Raw genomic sequence first — 22274 nt, forward strand, 5'->3', positions numbered from 1 at the left:
TTTCTTCGTTAAACAATTAGACGTAATGTCGACCATAGGTCGTTTTAAAGCATTATTAAATAACAGGAATATCAGTAATTCTTTTCTCTGATACTTCTTGTTATTTCTTTAATAATGTTTCAGATTTTTTAGGTTGATTAAATTAAGAAAAAATTTAATAAAATAAAAAAAGTGAAGTTGAGGAGAAAAACTAAAGTTGATAATATTGTTTTCATAAGGAATGTATTTTCCATAATTAAAATTATTAATTTTAAGTCCTTCTCTATCTTTTACGAAACGAATTATTATTACAAAAAAAGTAAACCAGCAAAATTAATAAAAATATCTCACTTGTGCGGATTAAATCTGTTTTATCAGCGTTCTCGTGTCACTGTCATCAAAAAGAAATGAATATATAAAGATTGTGAAATGATACCAACAATCATTTACTACTACATGATAGAGACAAGAAACATATATTAGTACCAATACATATCGTAATCGAGAAACATTTTATCTATCGGAGAAATTCTTCAACTCTTACAAAATACTGGGAAAACCGAGAATATCGTGTGATATAAACTAATTAATTTAGTTCCTTACTTTAGCCAAGTATTCTCTTTACTCGATTAAAAGAAATTGAGCGACGATTAATAATTTGCGAGAATTACAATATTTCATAGAACAATAATTAATCATTTTTACGTAATTATATATTCCTACTGAATTTTGCTGTCTGTAATTAAAATAGCAATTGAAAATCAAAATTATTGGAATAAAAAATAGATTAAAAAGTGAATTTCGCATTATATTTAAAGATTAATAAGATATATAAATTAGTTGGAATTTTAACTTCAATTTTTGGACTGTTTCATCGAAGCAACAATATAAAGATTATACGTATGTATTGGCGATCAACGAAATGAATCAAACCAATTATTAATCACTTCTGTAGTTCATGATTTTTACGTTGTTCGATTAACTGAATAGAGTTTTTTAGCGTCAGACGGAGAATCGCCAATCCGCGAAAGAGTGGAAGATCATTTCCGAGATGGGAAGCTTCATAGAGATAAATATACGTTATGCATATGTATTTATATAAAAACCTGTTTCTAATAAAACGCCACAGCAGCGTTCTACTCCTCAGTATCGCTTGTACCGGCAGCATCATCGAACGTGGTCATCATGAGCGTTCTCGGAACGAAGTGGCTACTTCTTAATGCCATTTTATTGTTTAACGTAGTAATTCAAGAAAATTCAGCACAATATATTCCTCCAGCAGCGAGCGTAGAACCTCTTTATCCAAAAGGATTACGGATGTCTATTCCAGGTGAGTAGGATTCCTTATTTTTGTTGTCTACTATCTATATGTATATTTGCTTGGTACCAGTATCTTTGTGCAACTTTTGTGTTCTGTTATTTTTTTAAATTATGAGAGATGTACCGACTTGTGACCGATTATCTGGCTTAAGTGCTAAGGCATCTTGCTAAAGCATAGAAAAAAAAATACGATGTTCTCTCTTTTTCGTCATTAGTATAATTTTAACATTTTTCAATATGTAGTAACATGGTATATTTACTTACAGGTACATAATTAACACAGGTTAATAATTAACCTAATTAATTAAACTAATTAAATAACCTAAGTAATTAAATATACTTACAGATACATAAACTAAATAAATACCAATTAACTAGAAACTTTGGTCATAATTTCTTAATTTTATAATAGAATAAAAATAAAAAAAAAAGGTAAACAATTTTCTGCTTGGGTTTAAACGTGTCTGAAAATAATCGGCAATAGCCTTGAAAGACGATTTATTGGTCGACTTAGTCGGTGCATCTCTAAAAATTATTCAAATGAAATGGTTGATAGAGATAACCGTCGAAGATGAACAGGGACAAGGAAATATTTTACAGCTTAACGAAAGGAATGTGTTTGTTTAAAGGAAGAGTACGAAAATTGTATACACACGAAAAACACGTATAAAATATCTTGCGATACCCTTTTTGCGTTTGATGTAACAATTCTAAGTGTAATATTTTAATTCGCAAAAGAAATTACTCGCGCATCGAATTGCACAATTCGATAGTTCCAGTGATAATCTTTGATTGATGACTCAGTAGAGAATTTGCATATTTTAATTTGTACATTGCACGCACACTGATACAATAGTGATGCACTTGAAATTTCCTCGTTGCGATATATTATACAATAAACAAGATTATGCTTATATAAAAAAAAATATTATCATCGATAATTTTGAATTAAATTACTGCGAGAAAATTTGTATTGTACTCTGAATAGGTTTCTTCAATGATCCATTTTACCACTATAATATACATAATAGGCAAAAATATGTAAATAAGTATGCAAAGTATAGTACTCATTATCATGTAAATTATTGTAGATAAAACAAATCTCTGCGCACGAATCTCTTATTTAACTCTTTAGAGCTATATTTATACATACTTACAAAATTCTACTATTTTAAATTGTATATCGTGAGATTAATGTATCTCTGAAAACACTGACAATTTTTGACGAAGAAAATACTTTTTCTGCTCAGATGAGGATGGTATCAGTTTGGTCGCATTTCACGTAAAATTTAACGACGATTTCTACAGCCTTGAAGCGGGTACTATTGCCATTGACATCATAAAAAAAAGAAATGGCCGTTGGACATATGAAGATAGAAGCACGAGATTAAAACGAGGCGACAAGATTTATTATTGGCTCCATGTCGTTTACGAAGGTCTTGGTTATAATTTACTTAACCAAGAGTACGAAGTCAAAGGTTTGTTGAAAATAAAAGAAATGATTTTGGTACTGTTTCTCTGTAAAACATTGACCGTTCATCTTACTCTTTCTGTCTTTAGAATTTTACAATTACGATGGAACTCCAGTGGACGGAGGTACCGCAGATAACATCACCTGTTCGACACCATCGCAGACCAAAATCTTTGAAGGTAGTTCGATAAATCAGCAGACGAAAGGAAAGACTATCTGTCCAGGACAAACGATCTTCGAAGAAAATTTCGATTTTCTTAATACGAATCTTTGGACGAACCTCGAGCGTTTTTCTGGCATTCCGGTAAATATACTAATCACGTTTGAATTTATAGACAGACTTAAATTATTAAAGAAGATAGTAGAAGACATGTAACATGTATTCTGTCCTCTCTAGAAATAATAAATCTAATATGTTAAGGAATAACATAGATAAAATCGAATTAAGACAGTTAAAAATTTATTGTTTTATTTTAGAATTATGAATTTGTCGTATACATGAAGAATAGCGACAACGTGGAAGTCAAAGATGGTATTTTGCATATTAAACCAACCTTCACCAATGATAAGTTTGGTCCCAACTTCGTTACAAACGGAAATCTGACTTTGACGAGGTAAAATTTTAATTATCACAAAGTCAATCATAATGAAGTCATAATCGTCATGTTAAAAATCTTGAATGTCTCTTTAGCTGTACAGGCGTAGCTAATACCGATGATTGCAAACGGAATGCATTTGCAGCGTACATTTTACCGCCTGTTATATCAGGACGATTAAATACCAAGTCATCGTTCGCTTTCCAGCACGGACGCATTCAAATCCGTGCCAAATTGCCTCGTGGTGACTGGTTATATCCTTGTGAGTTCTATCGTACATTTTGTGCATCTTTATATAGTTATGATATTTCGCGAATTAATTGTTAACTGCTAAATATACCAATTAATAAACAGTAGAGCCTCTTGCATCCGAACTCTCGTTACGTACTATGTACGTAGATATATGTTATTGAATGTGTATATTATTATATGACTTATTTTCACATCTACAAGAAATACTTGCCAAAATACGATATATAGTTTATGAGTGACAAATGTGTCATAAACATATAAAACTTGAGATACATGCGGAAAATTGAACAAATAGATATAGACAGTTATAAATATATCTTAACATAGAGACCAGAATGTATTGTAGAAAAAGAGGAATGTATTGTACAAACCGGAAGCTATCATAAGCCGCGAGGTAAGGATTGTGTACAAATAAATGATAAATAATTCAATAAAAGACCTCAGTGGCTTCCAGCAGCCAGAGAAATATAAAATCCTCAAATATTGAAACAAATTAACAATTTCTTTGATCTCTATTGTGAGAAAAGCGATTTTTTTCTTTTGTCGAAGATTTCACTATCCGGACAATTTTGTCTCCTTATTAGTACGGATATGGGAGGCTCTGTACTGTACTGTGTGTCACTATTTTAAAAAATTCAATTATCAAGATCGATTATTTAATTTAGTAAATGGTGTATAATTCATTGTTATATTTTAGTACTCACTCTAGAGAACATAAACGAAAGTACACCAAATTCGCCGCTCTATTCTGACATCATAGTGGCTCATTCAAACGGAAATCCATTCCTCAAAACGCGAAGAGGAGACGACATTAGCGGGCACATTCTCGTAGCTGGAGCTCATGCGACGACCATAAACCAACATTCTCCACGTGATAATCGATTCATGCTTCCTAAAAAGACTTCGACGAAATTATGGTCAGATGATTATCATGTGTACGATTTGGAATGGAAAAGCGATCGAATCACGCTCAAGGTTGATGAAGAACAGTATGGCGATCAAGAAGTTCCACCAAGTTTGTTCAATAATCCGGTTAGTACCTTAAACTGCAAATATGTAACTACTTTTACATTTCTTCCCGTGCCTATTTCACCATCTTTCTTTATCTGTTCGTCTTGTAATACTGCTAACAATCTAAGATCACAAGGAAGAAATATGACAAGTCTATTTTTAGTAATTTTCTGATGTTTATACTATTTGGTGGCTGAAAGAAATACATAACTGAAATGTGAACAACCTTAAAAGTGTAAGACTTGTCAACAAATGCACAATTTTTGTAGAAAAAAGAACAGTAAACTAACTCCTTCACGCGCAAATCTTTCTTTGGTTTAGTAACGCAAGCAATTAAATCTTTTTATAATAAAAAACGGCTAAAATACATACATATTTTAATATAAAATATCGTAGTACCTGGATCTAATTAAATTAGAAAATACTTAGAGTAATATATCGTTACGTGTCACGAGCATGTGCATTAAGTAGTTGAAGGATTGAATTTAAAAATTGTTTTCTTACAGAAGAAGAATATGACTTATGCCTTTTCTATAATCTTTAATTCTAAATAGTTCATTTAACATTTTCCACGTTTTAACAGGCTTATATAAACATCGGTCTAGCCGTAGGAGGTCACTTGGTCTTCCCAGACGGCTGCATCAGCAGCGAGTACGCAAAGCCCTGGAGAGACGTCGAATCGAAGGTACATCTACTTAAAATATTCGACTTCCATTACCACAAACAGGGCATTTAAAACACAATATCATTGATTTCAGGCACTCCTCAATTTCTATACAGCAGCAAACAAATGGCAAGCAACCTGGAGGAACAGTGACACCGGTCTTCATATAGACTACATTAAAATCCTGGCTGTCTGATTCCATTTTTCACTTTGATCGAGAAACACATTTAATCACTCCTTTCTATTTTCTATCGCTTTCGTATTCCTTCATATAAATCCATATAAATTGATAAAATACACAGCAATTAGAAGGGAAGCGGAGGAGGTACCAACACGGAAGCAGGCAACGGTTCTTGATAAGGCACGTCATCCGGATGGAAACCAGAACCAAGCAATTCAATCAGTCGTTGTCCTCGATAGCCATAGCGTCTCTGATAATCAAACGAGGCACGAGGTCCATCCTCTGGTCTGAATTCAAACATCATCTTCTTCCTAGTGTCCGGAGAAGCTACCAGTCTCAGAAAACCATCCACACCGTTTCTTGGCCATTCCCAAAATCTTCCACTAGACCATAGCGAACGAATCGTGGCCATCCATCTCGACGGAGACAAGCCAAACGGAAGTGTCCTAGCGACTCGAGTTGAAACAGTTCCATCGCACTGGACTACTATGCACAGCTGTACATGCAATAAAACAATCATGAAACGATTTTCTGATAAGTTTTTACTGTAGATCACGATCGATATATCCGAGCGTAGATCCACTTACCGCGCAGATTAATATTAACGCGTGGCTCGCGCGCATTTTCTTTTATCGAACCTCCAGGTAGGAAGACAGGGAAAGCAATATCCCATCATTCATGGTGCCCACTCACCTTTATGTCTTTCGAGTGGGTGAAAATTTCGTGCATAGAATACATTATGATTTTTTCGTGATAGAATTGTCAATCGTCGAAGCGTTGCTCTTCAAACGATTCGCGCCTCCTTCCTCGACATCGGTTTTCTTTACTTTCACTGATTCCATTGCGCCAGACTGCCACGATATACCAACTGATTTCTTTTCCACTGTGTCCTTCTGAGCAGAGTTAGTTGGTATTCCGCACTCATTCCGATATCATCAATCAGGCTGTCGTCAACGTGATCCTACGTGACCACCTCGAAGAGGAACAACATGGATTTCCCCCGTAGTTTGGTAGTTACAATTTACTACACAATTGCAAACAGCGATTTTTCGATCGTTTTTGTAGTTCCTTCTCTGGAGTGGTTTTGGAGCTAGTAATCAGTTAGAATGAATAGTAGAGATGTAAAACTTGTGTTTTGTGGTTATTTATAAGGGAAGAAATAAGAGAAATTGTTGGAATTATTTTATATTTGAACGCATGCTTGAACTTAATAAGAGGGATAAGTTACATTCGTGCATGACGTGTTTCAAAATTAAGTCGTATAATCGTTACAAGTGAATTCGCAGAATAATAAGTTTCGTAATAGCTTGAAAAAGATGACACATTTGTATAAATAGATTAAATTTACTAATATCGCCGTTCGTTGCTAATCTTCTTTCTAATTTTTTGTAAGCACAAAAGAAATATGTATAAAACATTGAGAAATTAAATAAATATAACGTAATAGGATACATAGAAGAAAATATAAAATTATAGCTCAAAGATTAATAATATACGAAAATAAAAACTGTGAATTTTACATTTACATAACAATTTAGTATAAAGCATTCTTATACTGATTGAACATGCTCAAATAAAGAATAATAATTTACAAAATAATCATGCAAGAATACGCGTTTATTATATACTATTCTGTGCATATAGAACTAGGATTAAATTACATCGATAAATTTTTGGACATTTTAGACAATTTCGATTTTTCTTGTCTTGCTGCTTAACGCTGATAGAATCGTATCGGTCGCCGAAGGCATCAGCATTTTCTCATTTATTCACGATCTAATTCAGTATAACGTAGCGGGGATACCGCTCATCCACGAGGCAAGTATAATATTCTGTGAAACAGAAAATCAAGGTTAAAATAAAAGTTCTGAGAAAATCTAGTTAAGAATGGTACGATTACTTGCATTAAGTGAATAATCATATATTAATCGTTGCGTAGCAAACACAATGGCACTTTGATCCAGAAGATGGGAAACAGAGAAGAATCAGATACGAGAAGGAAAATGGTCGTCATGGAGAGATCGCAATAGCAAAGATCGGTATGGGAGTCGGAATCCAGGAGCCATTAATAAGATCTGCGTAAAAACTAATAGGAAATCGCTAATCTGCAAAAAGAAATATATCAAAAATGAATGAAAACTATCTTATGAGTAAAATTGATTACGCTAATTGTAGTAAAAAATCAAGTGTATTTTAGTAAAACAAAAATAAACATTTTTCTTTCAAGTATTTAAATTGGATAAATAGTATTCTATTTTGTATGTAATATTTTTAAATATATTATACTTTATACTTAAATACAATCCTTCTTCGTCTTCCTTTTTATTTAAAAAAATATATTCTGCTTTAAAAGTATGTATATTTATTTAGACTTCAAAGTCATGCTTTTTTCAAGGAATTTCGTCAATTGTCAATTGTATAATCGACTTTCGACGAATTCCAAATAACAGTAGTGCGTAAAAATTCAATTCGTCGCAATCTTAGCAGGTGCGCGTATGTAAAATGTACGACTTTCACTTCATACAAAGAAAAGGCGAAGTGGGGACGGAATGAAGCACAGTAACGGACTTCGGAATAAGGCAAACTAAAAGTAGAATCAGAAAAACGGAAACAGACCGATCGTACGGGCCGTAGTATCGTCTTCCTCTCGTTCTTTCTCAATTAAAATAATCTACATTATTTGTATTTCGATGAAAAACGATACATCGGAATAGAGACACTCGCATATCTGGTGTTACACTTTGTGACGAATTTGCTTTTCGTTCTGCAAATTGAAAGTATTACCCTGCGGTCACCGAAATGGCAAGACACGCTCCCGTAAGTAAACTAACTAAAAATCGAACGAAATAAAACTTCAAAATAAAAATAAAGATAAATGTGCAAGTAGAGAAACATACGTAAATAGAATTATGCTTGTGTAAACATTTACAGTAAATTAAAAAGGATTCAAGGAATATGTAATCTTTGGCTAAAGTAGGTCTAAAGTAGGTACTTCTTGACCTGTTTACGGTGCACGTGCCACATAAAACGATGCTCATTTCTTTTTCTTTTTCGTACTATTTATTATGAAACATTTAATAGATTCATCTAAGATATATGTATACGATAAATGTAGGATACCTTTTCGCATATTTTTGTTTCAACACGCTAATACGAACTGACATACTTTCAGTGGACGACCATGATCTTTGCGACAATAATCGTTGCCTGTTTACTTGGATTAATCGTTGAAACCGCGGCGACGATAGCTCAACCAAAGGCACCTAATTTCCAGTATTTTGAACGGTAAGAGATTAAAGAAACATACAAAGAGGATAGATTAAACATATTGAAAGGAGGTAAACAATGGTTCGCTGTTACACAGTTGTAAAAAGGATTACAATGATCTCATGCTAAATTACAATTTGTAATATTACATACATATTATTAAGGAAATAATCGTCTAAAGGTATAAAATACATATGCATCGATTTTTGTTTAAAAATAAATGCAATCACAAGATTTTATTAATTATTAACTGATTATTTATAGGCCTAAATATCGCTACCCATACTATGATGAAAATGGCAGGGGAAAATTACTCTATGGGTATGGAGGACCAGATCTGTATCAATACAAAACTTTCAGCGCCCTTGAGGGAATTCATTAAGATAAAGAATATTAAATTACGCTATTAAGACATCTAGTTAATAATCATTCTATGAGTTGTGATTATTATCATATAGGGTGATCGTTTGTGAAATGACATATAGTACATACACGATTTTGCTTCGGATTACAAGAAAACGATTATATATATTCTATGTTGCACAATAATAACATACAATATGTAACTTTCAATACTTTGCATTATATCCTTACATCTTTTCTTGTTATCAGAAACACATCGAGTCACGCTATGGAATTAAGGAACATTACAAGATCATTTATTCTCCCAATCATAACCAATTGTATTTTTAAATGCAATCAATCGATATGCTTAATTACGTTGTAAACATGTAAACATTATGTTTCTTCGCCGCGGGTTATGAATCTTTTTGTTCGACAATACGAGTTCGCGAAAGTAGAAACGAGTCTATGTATTTATCTCAAAAGACAAATTACTTCGTTAGTCAGATGAATGAAAAAATGTGTTAGACATTAGAATATTATGATAAATCGATGCAGAAATTACTACAAATACAATTACGAGTAATACCATTAAAATTGATCGTCTATGAAAAATTTGTGGAATGTGCATAGCATTTCTAGAGCCTATGAAGTGTCCAATATAATCACCGTGAAGACGAAAAACGGTTAGATTCTAGCGCCTAGAAATCGGGTATCGTACATCAGAAAGACAGAAAAATTTGCAAAGGTTAAAAAATGCAGTCATTTTAAATCTTAGTTAAACGCGTTTAGTTAAACGCAGAAAATGTTCGTTCCGTGACAAGTGCACATACAAGTTTACAAATGTGCAAGCATAGTCGAGTGTATAGCGAGATATTATTGATAAACGAATGACTACTACCCGTACGATGTGTATTGGGTATTTTATTCCAAATGATCCTTGTCCGCCTTATCTTCGGCAGACTGTAACTGTCATACAAAATCCATTTCGGATTTATTATAATATCGTGTACCTGCTCGTAGGTTATACAGCTGCCTTTCTATTAATTTCTTTATCTCGCTAATTATGAAAACGCTTGACGTGATTCCAACAAGAACCAAGATATCTGTTGAAAACAGAAACAAATATTTCCTTCAAAAGTTCAAAAATAAAAATGAAATATTATAAAAGCTTCGTTTAAAATACGCACCTACTGCCGAAAGAGCTTCGGTTTGGAAAACTCGTTGTAACGGTGGAAAGTAGATCACTAGCATCTGTCCTATTACTGATAATGTTACGGCTACCAGGAACATTTTGTTACTAAATAAACCAATAGTAAATATTGATTTGGTCTGAAATGTTTATGACATGTTTAATTCATGGAAAATATATATTACAATGTTAAACAATTTCATTATTTCTTTTTTACCTGTGATCTACAGCTTAGAGCATTAAACATATCGAAGAAAACGAAACATGTAAATGTCATGGTTGTATCCCTTGCAGTGTTACCATCAGTCGTCATCTAATAAAAACAAGACACGAGAAAAGTTATAAAGTTTATAAAACATGAATGTTCTTTACAATAAATTTCGTACCTCGTTATTATAAACCCACAAAGTACCAATAATAATAATAGTAGCCGATAACAATACATTAATAATAAGCTGTCGAGTGATCATCGGTTCTTTTGTGTTGCGTGGTTTTTGTTTTAAGACATCCTTATCAACTGGTTCAACGCCAAGACTATAACAAATAATTAAATATATAAATATGATAATGTATCTAGAACCATCTAATGTATCATAGAGAACTCTTTTCATTTCTACCTCTCTCTTTTGATTACCTTTGAGCAGGTGGTCCATCCATAATAATATTAATCCATAGAATTTGCATTGCATTTAACGGATTTGGTATACCCATCAAAGTAGCAAGTGCAATTAAAGATAGAGCAGCTATGCTAGTACTTAATTGAAATCTTACAAAATTTCGTATATTATGAAAAATTCCTTTTCCTTCCTCAATTGCAGCACTAAAAGATATATACAATTAAAGTAAAGTGAATGTAAAAAATGTTGAGAATTATTAAAGAAGAAACTAATATGTACATAATAGTTTCAAAATCGTCATCCACCAAAATCATGTCCGCAGCTTCTTTACAAACATCAGTACCATTTTTACCCATGGCTATGCCTATATCTGCTTTTTTCAAAGCAACTCCATCATTCACACCATCTCCTGTCATGCCCACTATATTTCCTTCCCTCTGCAAGGCTTTTACGATACACAATTTGTGCTTAGGCGTAACCCGATAAAATACACTAACGCTATTGATACATTGCTCTAGCTGGTGTTCGGACATTAAATCAATCTCATCTCCAGAGATTAGCCGCGAATGAAGTACATCTAACCCAATCATACTTGCTAAAATAAAAAAATATGTTACAATGCATTATTCTTGCAATATCTTTAGAAACTATAAAAAATTCAATAAATCTATGTTGTACCTATTGCGGATGCAGTTTCTTTGGCATCGCCAGTAACCATTTTTACCTTAACGCCACTATTTATAAGAGTCGTTATAGATTCACGAACGTGTGGTCGTGGAGGATCACATATACCAACGAGACCAACATACATTAGATCTTGCAACGATGTACCACGTGCCAATCCAATTACTGTAAATATATTAAAAAGTATTAAGTAAAGAAATTGAAATTGTTATCGTCATTAAAACGTACCTCTTAATCCTTGTTGCCCAATATCATAAGCTTCTGTTAAAAATTCTTCATCTTTCTTTTGATTCAAAGAATGTACTTGACCATTCATAGAGTACTTGGTACATAACGGTAAAATCTTATCCAAAGCACCTTTTACAAAATATATTTCTTGCTTATTCTGTAACATATATTTACAAAAATATAATAAAAATATTTAATATAAATGGTATTAATAATTAAAGAATTATTTAACAAATTGTTATTTACCTCTCCGTATTTGGGAGTACATTTTACAGCCATCATTTTCTGTTCGGATGAAAATGGATATTCTTGTAATCGTAGATATCTATCAGCAACTCCGTACATTCCGTATTTCATTGCCACCGCTATCAACGCACCTTCCGTTGGTTGACCAAGTAAAGTATCATTTTGCAGTATAGCATTGTTGCAAACACATCCTACTTCCAACATGTTGCTAATGGCGGTACGTGCAAGATCCATGTTGTCACATTTTCGAATTCGTACTTCTCCTTTATCATTATAACCAGCTCCAGTAACATCAGCTATGTATCCTTCCGATGTCATCAGAATGGTTACAGTCATTTCATTCTTCGTAATAGTACCAGTTTTATCAGAACATATCACGTTTACACAACCTACGCATTTGACGACATACTATCTATATATCTTTGTCTAGCTTTGATAAATGATTATGAAACTCTGTTGCACATATATTTACCCAATGTTTCCACTGTTGGTAATTTCTTCACAATGGCTTTTCTTTTAGCCATCCTCATAACACCCAATGCTAAGGTCACAGTTACAACAATAGGCAAACCTTCTGGTATAGCTGCTACTGCTAAACTCACACTGATGGTAAACATTTCAAGTATAGCTTTGCCTTGGATCCAGCCAAGAAGCATAATAATACCAATAATGCAGAATGAGTAAAAGGATAATTGAGTACCCAAAATATCCATACTCCTTTGAAGTGGTGTTTTTGGAGCTTCTTCGGCCTGCATCATTGAGAAAACTTCTCCAAATTCACTTTTTTCTCCTGTATTCACTACTATACCCTATAGAATATTTTTTATACATTTAAATTAATTTTACATAATTACTACATTATGAACCCATTGAAATTTAATAGAACTTACTTTTCCATTGCCACAACGCACTAATGTACCCATAAACGCAATATTTCTCTTTGTTGTTAATCCATTAGTTTTAAGTAATGGAGCTGTTGATTTTTGTGCTGGTTCAGTTTCTCCAGTAAAACTACTCTCATCAATTGCTAAATCTATTGCTTCAAATATCCTGATATCTGCAGGTACTCTATCACCAATATTTAAGTAAACTACATCACCAGGAACTAAATTGCGAGCAAGAAATGTTTCTACGCAGCCTTCTCTTAAGCTGTAAAAAAATATTCAAAGAATTATTTTGATATCAAAATTTTCTAACACCTTTTAAAACATTGTTGTATATTATAAAATTAAATTAAAAAGTTTAACTTCCATTCTCAACCTAGAACTGTGCATCTTTAAAATTGGACATTCTAAATAAAGGGGAGGGAATTTCACCTTATTAATCTATTGATTGGAATTGGATACTATATCTTCTGTTTTAAGAAAGCAAAGTAATACTCCATACAAAGGGTTAATATATCCTCCAAAGACCATATTTCTAGAGGAAATGTTAATTTAAATAAATGTTATCAACAATTTTTATCTTTACTATACTTAATATAATTTTACATAATTTTCATTGGACAAATATTTGATAAATATTACAAATTTTCTTACCAGTGACAAGTTGGTGGCACCAGTTTATTTAATTCTTCTAAGGATTTTTCAGAACGATATTCTTGTACAAAAGCAACTGTCACTACTATTATGATAGCCTAAGAAGAGATATACTTTATTAGTGTAAATGTTAATTAAAATGTAATTAGAGAAATATCACGCTGACAGGAACTATGATAAACTTACCACTGTAATACTGACTGCATCATCAAATTGCCTCATACATACACTGACGAAGGCAGAACCAAGAAGTAACAGAATTAGAGGATTTTTAAACTGCAAAAAGAAAAGGATATAATAAATTTTATATTTTATTATTCATATTAATTTAAAATTAAATAATACACTGAAAACCATTGAAGTACCTGTTCAAGATACTTTTTCCATGTTGGTTCCTCTTCTTTAACACTGAATTCATTGAAGCCAACTAATTGTCTTCGATGATCAGCCTCCTGCCACCAAAGACCTGTTCTTATGTCAACATGTAATCTAGCTGCTACTTCCTCAGCACCAAGGCTGGCTGCTTCAGCTGTTGTTAACCACATTTCTGATGTTTGATCTTTCCCCTTAAAAAATGAAAACTAAATGTTTTCTATTCAATATTTTTCAAATGTTCGCCCAAATTTAACAGACATGAAAACGATTTTCTAACCTTTATCACGAACTTTTGTTCATTTTAAAGTAATAGATAACAAATTTAATAAAACTAAACACATTGTCTTTTTGACAAAAATATTTATCTTTTTTACTATCAAAACACTTGCTACTCCGAGATATACATTGCCGATATTGATGACGCATTGTTAAACCCATTAAGGTTTTTCCACATTTTACAGTATACATCAAAGGAACTATAAACATAAATAATATTTTGTTGATAAATATATGTACATAATGAAGTTGTAACTGCATTTAATTTATTTGTATTTAAAAAATGTAAAATAAAATCATCAGTGTCAAACCAACGTTTAGTAAGGTGACACGTGTACCTTGCATTCTGTTTGTATTATAGGGCGTATCAATCTAACACAGAAATGGGTGCAATATATTTGCAAAAATAACAAAACATTTATACAATAAGCATATCTTACGATACATTTTTTTTAAAATAATGTTATCTTGTAAGGTAAAGACATTGAAATATGATTAACCACAATTTCTAACCTTGAAAAATTCACGAAACTATTGACGAATATTATTACATATTATTATTACTTTACTTCAAATATGATCTAAGGATATTAGTAAAAAATGAATGACTCTATCAAGTATTACGAATTTACTAAATATTACAGATGGTTGTACTCAATATATGTAATTTTTATAAATGTTTTATCTATTATGTATAGATATAATAATAACCTCTTTACGATAACTAATTAATATATATACCTATTATATGTATTTTCCATTATCGTATTTGAAAGTATTGTACTACGCAGTTTAAGCCTGAAATAACGTTCCAATACTTTCGACTGTAAGAACTGATTCCTAAATTACAGAAGGGGGAATTGCTTTTCCAGGAACTAACATTTATATAACATATAATTATATCTATAATTTATACGTACTCATTTCGAATATTCAATTTACAAAGTAACGAGAGAAACAGAATTTTAATTGTTGGCTGTAAAAAATTTCCATGCAACATCAACTTTAAAATATTGTACAAATTGTAAGTATTCGATTTTCCATTCCAGTAATTATCGATCCGTTTTTCATAGAATGCGCAAGGCCACATTGCTACACTTATTACCTTAGGTCAACATATTCAGAATATTTGCTGCCTACACTATCATTGCAAACATTTCAAAATGCTGCTTTATGCCTGTGTTTTAACTTTAGAAAATTACCATTCACAATCAATACCATCTGTTCTATATTAATAGTTAGGTATTTCATTATCTTCAATGTGTTAGATAATCCATCCAAGAAAAAATGTATAGATACGTTATAGATACTATTGTTTTCAATGAACTTTTTTAACAAACATAAAAATGACATATCTCAACAACGAAATGAGAAAAAGATTACTCGTAGATGAAATCAGGTAACAATAGGAGCTCCAGAAGGTGCTGTTGGCAGGCTAAATATTCGATCGATAGCGAAACATTTGAAGACATAATGGTTGCAATGAACTTTTCATGTTAACGTATTCTAAACAATTTTTCATTTCACACTCTAAGTTTACAATTCATTTTGATTCTTTCTTATGCTTCTAATAATAAAATATAAAGAATGTCACTCAGAATTGTTCCTTTTTTAATAAGGAAGAGCTATGATATTGAAGACTAAACCTTGTTTATTACAAAATAAAACAGCGTACATATGCCGTATAGTATAATTAAAGGAAAAGATATATTATAAAGAATAATTGATATTAAATAGATAAATAGAAAACTGCATGGGATGGTTTAACAATGCTGTAAATTCGATAATGCGATATTATTATAATCTAGGATAATCCTTACCTCTTTCACCGGTACATTTTCGTTGCGTTCCTTGTCAGTAGCTGCGGCGGCAGCATCAAGTTCATTATCTTCGAAAAGTTTTTCGTATTTCTTACTCGCTGTGTCTTTCATCTCTTCTAAGCCACGCTCTATTTTTCTTTTTTGTTTCCTAGCTCGTTAATTATCGACGATATATGCCACGACGATTTTGTACGCCGCTGATTTTAAAGTCAAAATTCTTATTGGAGATAGGATTTCGCAATATCTCTTTAACAATATACGTTACTATCCGTCAGTCCGGTTTTACAGTTTCGAAAAAAGGAAACACACAGCTCATGGTCCGAATGAATTCCTGTCAAAACGTGTTGGCATTGAATATATACCGAATATTACGTATGTACTCATGTATTACATATCATTGATTTCTACTAGAAGTTAGTAGAAGAGTGGTACCAAAATGACCGATATCTAAAATTGAATCATAAGATATGTAAAATTACAAAATTGGCTTGAAACAAGAACTTTGAAATAAAAGATTATTAATTATTGAATCATTTGATAACAAAAGATTTTCCGTGAATTTTATGGGTTTTTAATAAAATATTGTTCCTGTATATGCTTTACTATTAAAGAAAGAATTAAGACAGCTTTTTGAACTATGACACTAAATGATATAATTTTATTAAATAAAGTTACGAAATAATTTTACCTAATCATAGAAAATAATTTATTTTTTAAATTAATTTTTGCAAATATTTCGATTGACGACTTTTTAAATGTGTCACTCTTCTAGCACACCGTCGATATAGTATTTATATTATAGTTGTATGTGTATGTGTGAGGAAATTAAATATCTGCTGGTTCCCAGTCACGCGAAGGTCAAACGAATGCATTTCTGAAGATCCTTGGTAATTTAATTATTGTCAAATAACCAACGGCAAAAAAGACGATAATAATTTTAGTAGATTCATTGGAACGTACAAGTTGGCACGCTTGCTAGAAGATTCGAAGAATTTCGACACCTGACAGTGGGTAGAACGATATTGTAAGCAGTAGAGATGGATGAATATTGTTCTCTTTAAATGATCTTGCGACACTTATTGTTTACGATATCTATAAATATTTAACTTGATAGATCATATAATAGAAATTAAATACTTGTTTCTAATAAACAATCGACATGTAACGTATCGATTATTTTAAGAACATATTTTTCCGTCAAGTTTAATGGAATCTGGAAAGAACCGGCAAAGACACTTAACCGGATAATGCTTACGACTGCTACTAACCTACTTTTAAATTAAACAAAAGAGCTTCATCGATTTCCTAAAGAAGCATGTACAGATAGTAAATATCCCGAAAATTACCTTAAATGAAATAATTATTCGTCTAGTTTAATCGGGATTGCAAAATACTTTGACTTAAATTTAAATGATGTTCATTGAAACTAATAGTATTACTTACATACATATATATACTACTACATTACATTACAGTCAAAGTAGTCTGTTACTTTATATGGAAAAACGACATTTTAATTTCGATGGAAGATATACCAATGTACCTATAACGAATTCTTTACACGTGTTATCACAAAAGGAAAAAGACAAGGAATATCAAAGAAAAACTTCCTATTTAATAAACGATAATAAAAATCAGATAAAAAGTGAACCATATATTATATACGATTGTTGTCTGTTATTGAGATAAATAGTTAATTAATCGAAAACACAATTATTGTATTGTTTAGTATCAGCGATGTAATGCACTCGAGCAATTTATAATCAAACACGGACATACAACTACGCGGTACTTATTGCTCCAAATCAATAATGGAGATTTTTTCGGTAAATGCATATAAAACCTACACCAATCTCTACGTTTTCCAAAATATGAATAAGGAAGTGAACGCACACTTGTACAGAATCTCTGAGAAAAATATCCTACCCGCAAGGATCGCGAAACCCTTTTAATATCCGAGGCACGTCGAAGGATCTAGTCTCGATGTGCTGGTAGGTAAAACACGCACAATAAAATTGCTCACAAATCGCTAATTCCGTGTGATTTATATTGCTTTCGTGGCTTCGTCTCGACGAGAATTAATTAAGCGGCCTTGTCTTCGACGAGAAATTCTACGTATACACTCATACAATAAAAAAACACTGCGAATACGATGTTCGGTTAACGTATGACTGCCGAAGACCGAGTGACAAGTAGCTGACGATGTAGCGAGCAGCGCCGCTTATACCTTGCTAGTTGGGCTGAGAAAGCAGCTATATGGATGTGAATGTGTGTCGTGCATATATATAGCACGGCCTGCTGTGTGGTAGAAGTAGAGCAGACTGTGTCGATCCAGCGTACGACGACCTTAAGCTGCTGCACTTCCAAATTCGCGCATCGTTTCTTTCTGACCAGTATTTTATTATACTGCAATGCATTTATATCTTTTAACAGATAAAATAAGGTAGATTATAAGAACATGATGTATAAGCGATGATTATCTTTAATGTTAAATATAAGGATATATTCAATATTATTCATGTGAATTAAAAAATCGATATCAGGCGTACGCGCGGTAATAGAAGTTGGAGGCTTTTTGTCCCGTTCCCCAGATTTTTTTAGAAATCTGAATAAAAACATTTGAAAAATTAATTATGATTTATGATAATTTGCTATAAGTACTTAATGCCAAATCTAAGTGACGGAAATTAATTGATTGAGTAGTCTAAACACACTTCGAAGTATAATTGGTGACATACGTTTGGTAAACGAAAATGTAGAATGTAAAGATGGAGAAACACTGGAATTATCGGTTATTCAATTTTCGCGCTTATTACGTTGGTATAGTATGTAGAATAGTAGAATAGTTGTATGTATTTAATTGTATCATATCACAGTTTATTGGAAGCATTTAACGATGTGTCATACTATGTGTAATATGCCTTTTTTAACCTGTTGTACAAAATTCTGTACAATGCACAAATGAAATATCATAAAACTTAATAAATCATACTTTGTTATTATGTTATTACCTAATTGGTCAAATTTTTATTTCATTAATTTACGAGTTTGAAAATGTGAATTCCATTTAGATACTGAGGTACCAAAAGATTAAAAATTGAAGTACTCACCTTATAATATTTCTAAATAATACAATTATAATCTTTAAACATTAACAAACTACATAATTACGATTTTACATCTAAAAATATAAGAATTTTGTCATTAAATTTATCAACTTATTAAACGTTTCAACACATTGGGATTGACAATGAAATTTGTTAGAGTGATGTTATATTAAAATTTCGAAATATTCTTATACGTATGTCATTTCTATATACTGGTGTCTATTGATTGCATATAAAACTCATGTATACATTATTATTATTACCATTATATTCTGTATAATATATATTTATATATATATATATATATTCATTACTTCCAAAGTAGAAAAAATTAATTAGTAAAATTTGGATTTTGAGTTTCTATCTACATAAAAATTTGCATAATAATTTAATAAAATATAGTGGCGCTGTATTACGAAAAAAACAAACAAATATCTCTTCAGATCGATTGGACCAGTCACTTAAATGGCGGTAGTTTGTATACATGTTAAGTGCCGCAGAAAAATAACCTCTAATGGAGAGGATAAAACCGGTAGAAAACGTTTCGAAATGTATCAAAACTATTTGTCCATCACCGGAGGAACTTAGTATCATAACGAATAACGTAAAATGTGATAAATGTGGACTCGTATTTAAAAATGGGCCGAGATATCGGTTACATGACCTTAAAGTACATCAACGTAAAAATTTAGATAAAACAATAAAAGAAAATGTACAATATCATTGTCCGGTAGAGTCTTGTATTTATGCTCTAAAAGCCGAAAGACATTTTAGTACTATGAAATATCTTAAACAGGTTAGTGTTGTCATCGTAAAACAATGCTTTTTTTATGAAATTGATCAATGTTTCAATTACGACATGAAATTTAATAATCTGACATATATTTAGCATTACCTTAAAGTACATGCGAAAAAAACGTATGCATGTACTCGTTGCGAAAAAAGTTTCTCTACTGAATCAGCAAAAGAAGGCCACATGAGAGTATGTGGAATTGAATTTGTATGTTCTTGTTCAAAAATTTACAGCTCCTATGAAGCCTTGCTCACACATGCAAAACGATCTTTACATACAATAAATGATAAATATAAAAATTCTTTGAGGTAAGCTGATCATAAAAGATAAATATTTTAATGTTCTACTGTTTGACACATTTAAATACAATATCATCAATTTATATTAATTATTAACATTTTCACAGGCGCACAAATTCTAAAACAGTGAGATTAATTCTATCAAGTAATCAAACAGAAATAAATAAACTAGTTACAATACTACCAATAAATCAAAATGAAAATAAGATATCCAATCCTAGTAATAATACAATGCAGAAACTTACATCAGATATTGGTATACAAACTGATGATTGCAAAAAGAATAAAAGAATATCAAGTCCATTAAAGTATGTTAACAATAGTTGCTATCATAATGGAAAGTGTGGAATATCTAAACAGACACAGACAAGTGTCCCTCAAAGAATTAGACAAAATGTAATGTCCATGGAAACACAAACGATACAAGCTTCACAAGCATTTAAGAATTCGCTGAAGCTTCAGAAACATGGAAAAAATTCTGTATCTCAAAATTCTGATTATACATTGTTAAAGGAAGACCTTAATCTTAGCAACTTTACAGCTTCAAATTTATTTCCTAGCAGTCCATTACCACTTCGTCATGATGATGGATTACAAGATTTTTGGGAAGATAAGAGTACATCGGGTACTCAAACAATACCTGAAAAAGACATGTTTGAAGTTCTCAATGATAATGTTACTCAGACAGAGTTTGAAACATTTTACAACCATAGTACAAATCCATTGATACAGTGTACTCCAAAGAGTACGGTTGCTTTAATGACTTTACCTTATGTTGAAGAAACGTCGACTGTTGTTGAAGGATATTCCTTTGTATCCTCAAATAGCATATCACGATCAGATCCCATGCTTACAGACAAAACTTTTGATGATAAGTTTAGCAGCATAGAAACTCAAACGGAACAAGCTTATTCACAATCGTTTTTTGATTCAGATCCATTAACTAGATCATTCGCTTTAAGTTCTACCATTGAAACACAAACTACAAATAATCTTGACAACATGGAACTATTATATAGTAATACATGCACACAAACATGTAATGAAATGCTACCGACTGATTTAGGATTATCTAACATTCAAACACAAACACCTTGGACTCAACTCGAGGATACTACTGTTTCTGCCGAAACACAAACAAAATCCTTGATATGTGAAACAGGTTGCAATATATCAATAGGTGCATGTCGTTCCTGGTTGAGTACTCAAACTAGTCACACTGAAACACAAACTGACTTACTTAGTATTTTTGAAGGTCTTCAATAATAAGATATTCAATCTTTATGCATATGGCAGTATAATAATTGATATTTAGAAAAAATACTTTATGTATAAAGTGAAAATAATTTGCATTTGGTATTGTAAAATAAGACTAATTTTTCGTATTGTTATTTAGTACTTTGGTATTTTTTATATTTTGTCACAAACTAATTATTTAAGTTCCTGTATATGTGCAATTTGATGATGGAATATTACGTGCATTGATCGAGAACTGTATTTCTTTAAAAAGAAAATGTTTTGAATTTACTGTATTACACATTAGCCACTGCCACGATTTGTTTATACATGTGTTTCCAGAATAAAAACATACACATTGCAGGCAATGTAATTCTTATACATATAACTTATTATTAAAGCTATTAATTTAAAACTTGCATTATGAAAAGTATTATTAATATTCAATTTAAATTTTAAGGGGGCAAATAAGCCTTGAATTAAAACCTGTTTTTTTAACTGAAATATAATGTCATTTACACACACAAATAATATATGACAAATAAATTGAATTAAGAAATTTGAAGGTGTATAATAATAGACTCAAGTTATTGGATTTCAAAATAATCTACGGATGTAAAATATAAACTTACTATTACAACATACATATGTTAAAATCAGCACTTTTCATTTATAAATATTAATTCATAAGTTTTAAGTTGTTTTCATGTCATGTATTACGAAGATAAAACATTTTGTTATAATACAACATATGGATTTGAAGTTTTTAACTTAATGAAT

At 31.5% G+C, this 22274-nt stretch overlaps 6 protein-coding genes across 7 annotated transcripts; 4 read left to right on the top strand and 2 right to left on the bottom strand.

Annotated features, from left to right (window-relative positions):
- The first annotated feature begins 1082 nt into the window (after positions 1 to 1082).
- Positions 1083 to 5508, top strand: LOC117234110 (beta-1,3-glucan-binding protein 1-like). The gene is made up of 8 exons (XM_033495018.1): positions 1083 to 1309; positions 2550 to 2777; positions 2860 to 3074; positions 3248 to 3384; positions 3462 to 3628; positions 4316 to 4650; positions 5213 to 5314; positions 5388 to 5508. The coding sequence occupies exons 1-8, from the start codon at positions 1165 to 1167 to the stop codon at positions 5487 to 5489; spliced, it is 1431 nt and encodes a 476-aa protein (XP_033350909.1). The 5' UTR covers positions 1083 to 1164; the 3' UTR covers positions 5490 to 5508.
- Positions 5378 to 6248, bottom strand: LOC117234115. The gene is made up of 2 exons (XM_033495028.1): positions 6062 to 6248; positions 5378 to 5970 (listed from the first exon to the last, which is right to left on the bottom strand). The coding sequence occupies exons 1-2, from the start codon at positions 6095 to 6097 to the stop codon at positions 5599 to 5601; spliced, it is 408 nt and encodes a 135-aa protein (XP_033350919.1). The 5' UTR covers positions 6098 to 6248; the 3' UTR covers positions 5378 to 5598.
- A 106-nt stretch (positions 6249 to 6354) lies between these two features.
- Positions 6355 to 7703, top strand: LOC117234116. The gene is made up of 3 exons (XM_033495029.1): positions 6355 to 6484; positions 7161 to 7292; positions 7414 to 7703. The coding sequence occupies exons 1-3, from the start codon at positions 6464 to 6466 to the stop codon at positions 7555 to 7557; spliced, it is 297 nt and encodes a 98-aa protein (XP_033350920.1). The 5' UTR covers positions 6355 to 6463; the 3' UTR covers positions 7558 to 7703.
- Positions 7172 to 14154, bottom strand: LOC117234107 (calcium-transporting ATPase type 2C member 1). Its single transcript, XM_033495014.1, has 15 exons — positions 13954 to 14154; positions 13775 to 13864; positions 13589 to 13686; positions 12941 to 13199; positions 12523 to 12859; positions 12051 to 12439; positions 11805 to 11961; positions 11571 to 11741; positions 11172 to 11487; positions 10910 to 11095; positions 10662 to 10809; positions 10493 to 10588; positions 10274 to 10415; positions 10097 to 10189; positions 7172 to 7306 (listed from the first exon to the last, which is right to left on the bottom strand). Exons 1-15 carry the CDS (start codon positions 14131 to 14133, stop codon positions 7251 to 7253), a joined length of 2718 nt encoding a protein of 905 aa, XP_033350905.1. The 5' UTR covers positions 14134 to 14154; the 3' UTR covers positions 7172 to 7250.
- Positions 7834 to 9840, top strand: LOC117234117. Its single transcript, XM_033495031.1, has 3 exons — positions 7834 to 8291; positions 8647 to 8759; positions 9006 to 9840. The coding sequence occupies exons 1-3, from the start codon at positions 8274 to 8276 to the stop codon at positions 9121 to 9123; spliced, it is 249 nt and encodes an 82-aa protein (XP_033350922.1). The 5' UTR covers positions 7834 to 8273; the 3' UTR covers positions 9124 to 9840.
- A 4875-nt stretch (positions 14155 to 19029) lies between the features above and the next one.
- LOC117234108 lies at positions 19030 to 22150 on the top strand. 2 transcript variants are annotated; one of them, XM_033495015.1, is made up of 4 exons: positions 19030 to 19138; positions 19610 to 19962; positions 20056 to 20267; positions 20366 to 22150. In XM_033495015.1, the coding sequence occupies exons 2-4, from the start codon at positions 19681 to 19683 to the stop codon at positions 21522 to 21524; spliced, it is 1653 nt and encodes a 550-aa protein (XP_033350906.1). In that variant the 5' UTR covers positions 19030 to 19138; positions 19610 to 19680; the 3' UTR covers positions 21525 to 22150. The 2 variants fall into 2 exon arrangements, with proteins under 2 accessions (XP_033350906.1, XP_033350907.1); XM_033495016.1 differs by lacking the exon at positions 19030 to 19138 and having other exon boundaries at positions 19564 to 19962.
- The last annotated feature ends 124 nt before the right edge of the window (positions 22151 to 22274 follow it).

This window comes from Bombus vosnesenskii, unplaced genomic scaffold, assembly GCF_011952255.1.
Source record: "Bombus vosnesenskii isolate JDL3184/JDL3185 unplaced genomic scaffold, Bvos_JDL3184-5_v1.1 scf7180000013302, whole genome shotgun sequence".
Classification (NCBI taxonomy): Eukaryota; Metazoa; Arthropoda; class Insecta; order Hymenoptera; family Apidae; genus Bombus; species Bombus vosnesenskii.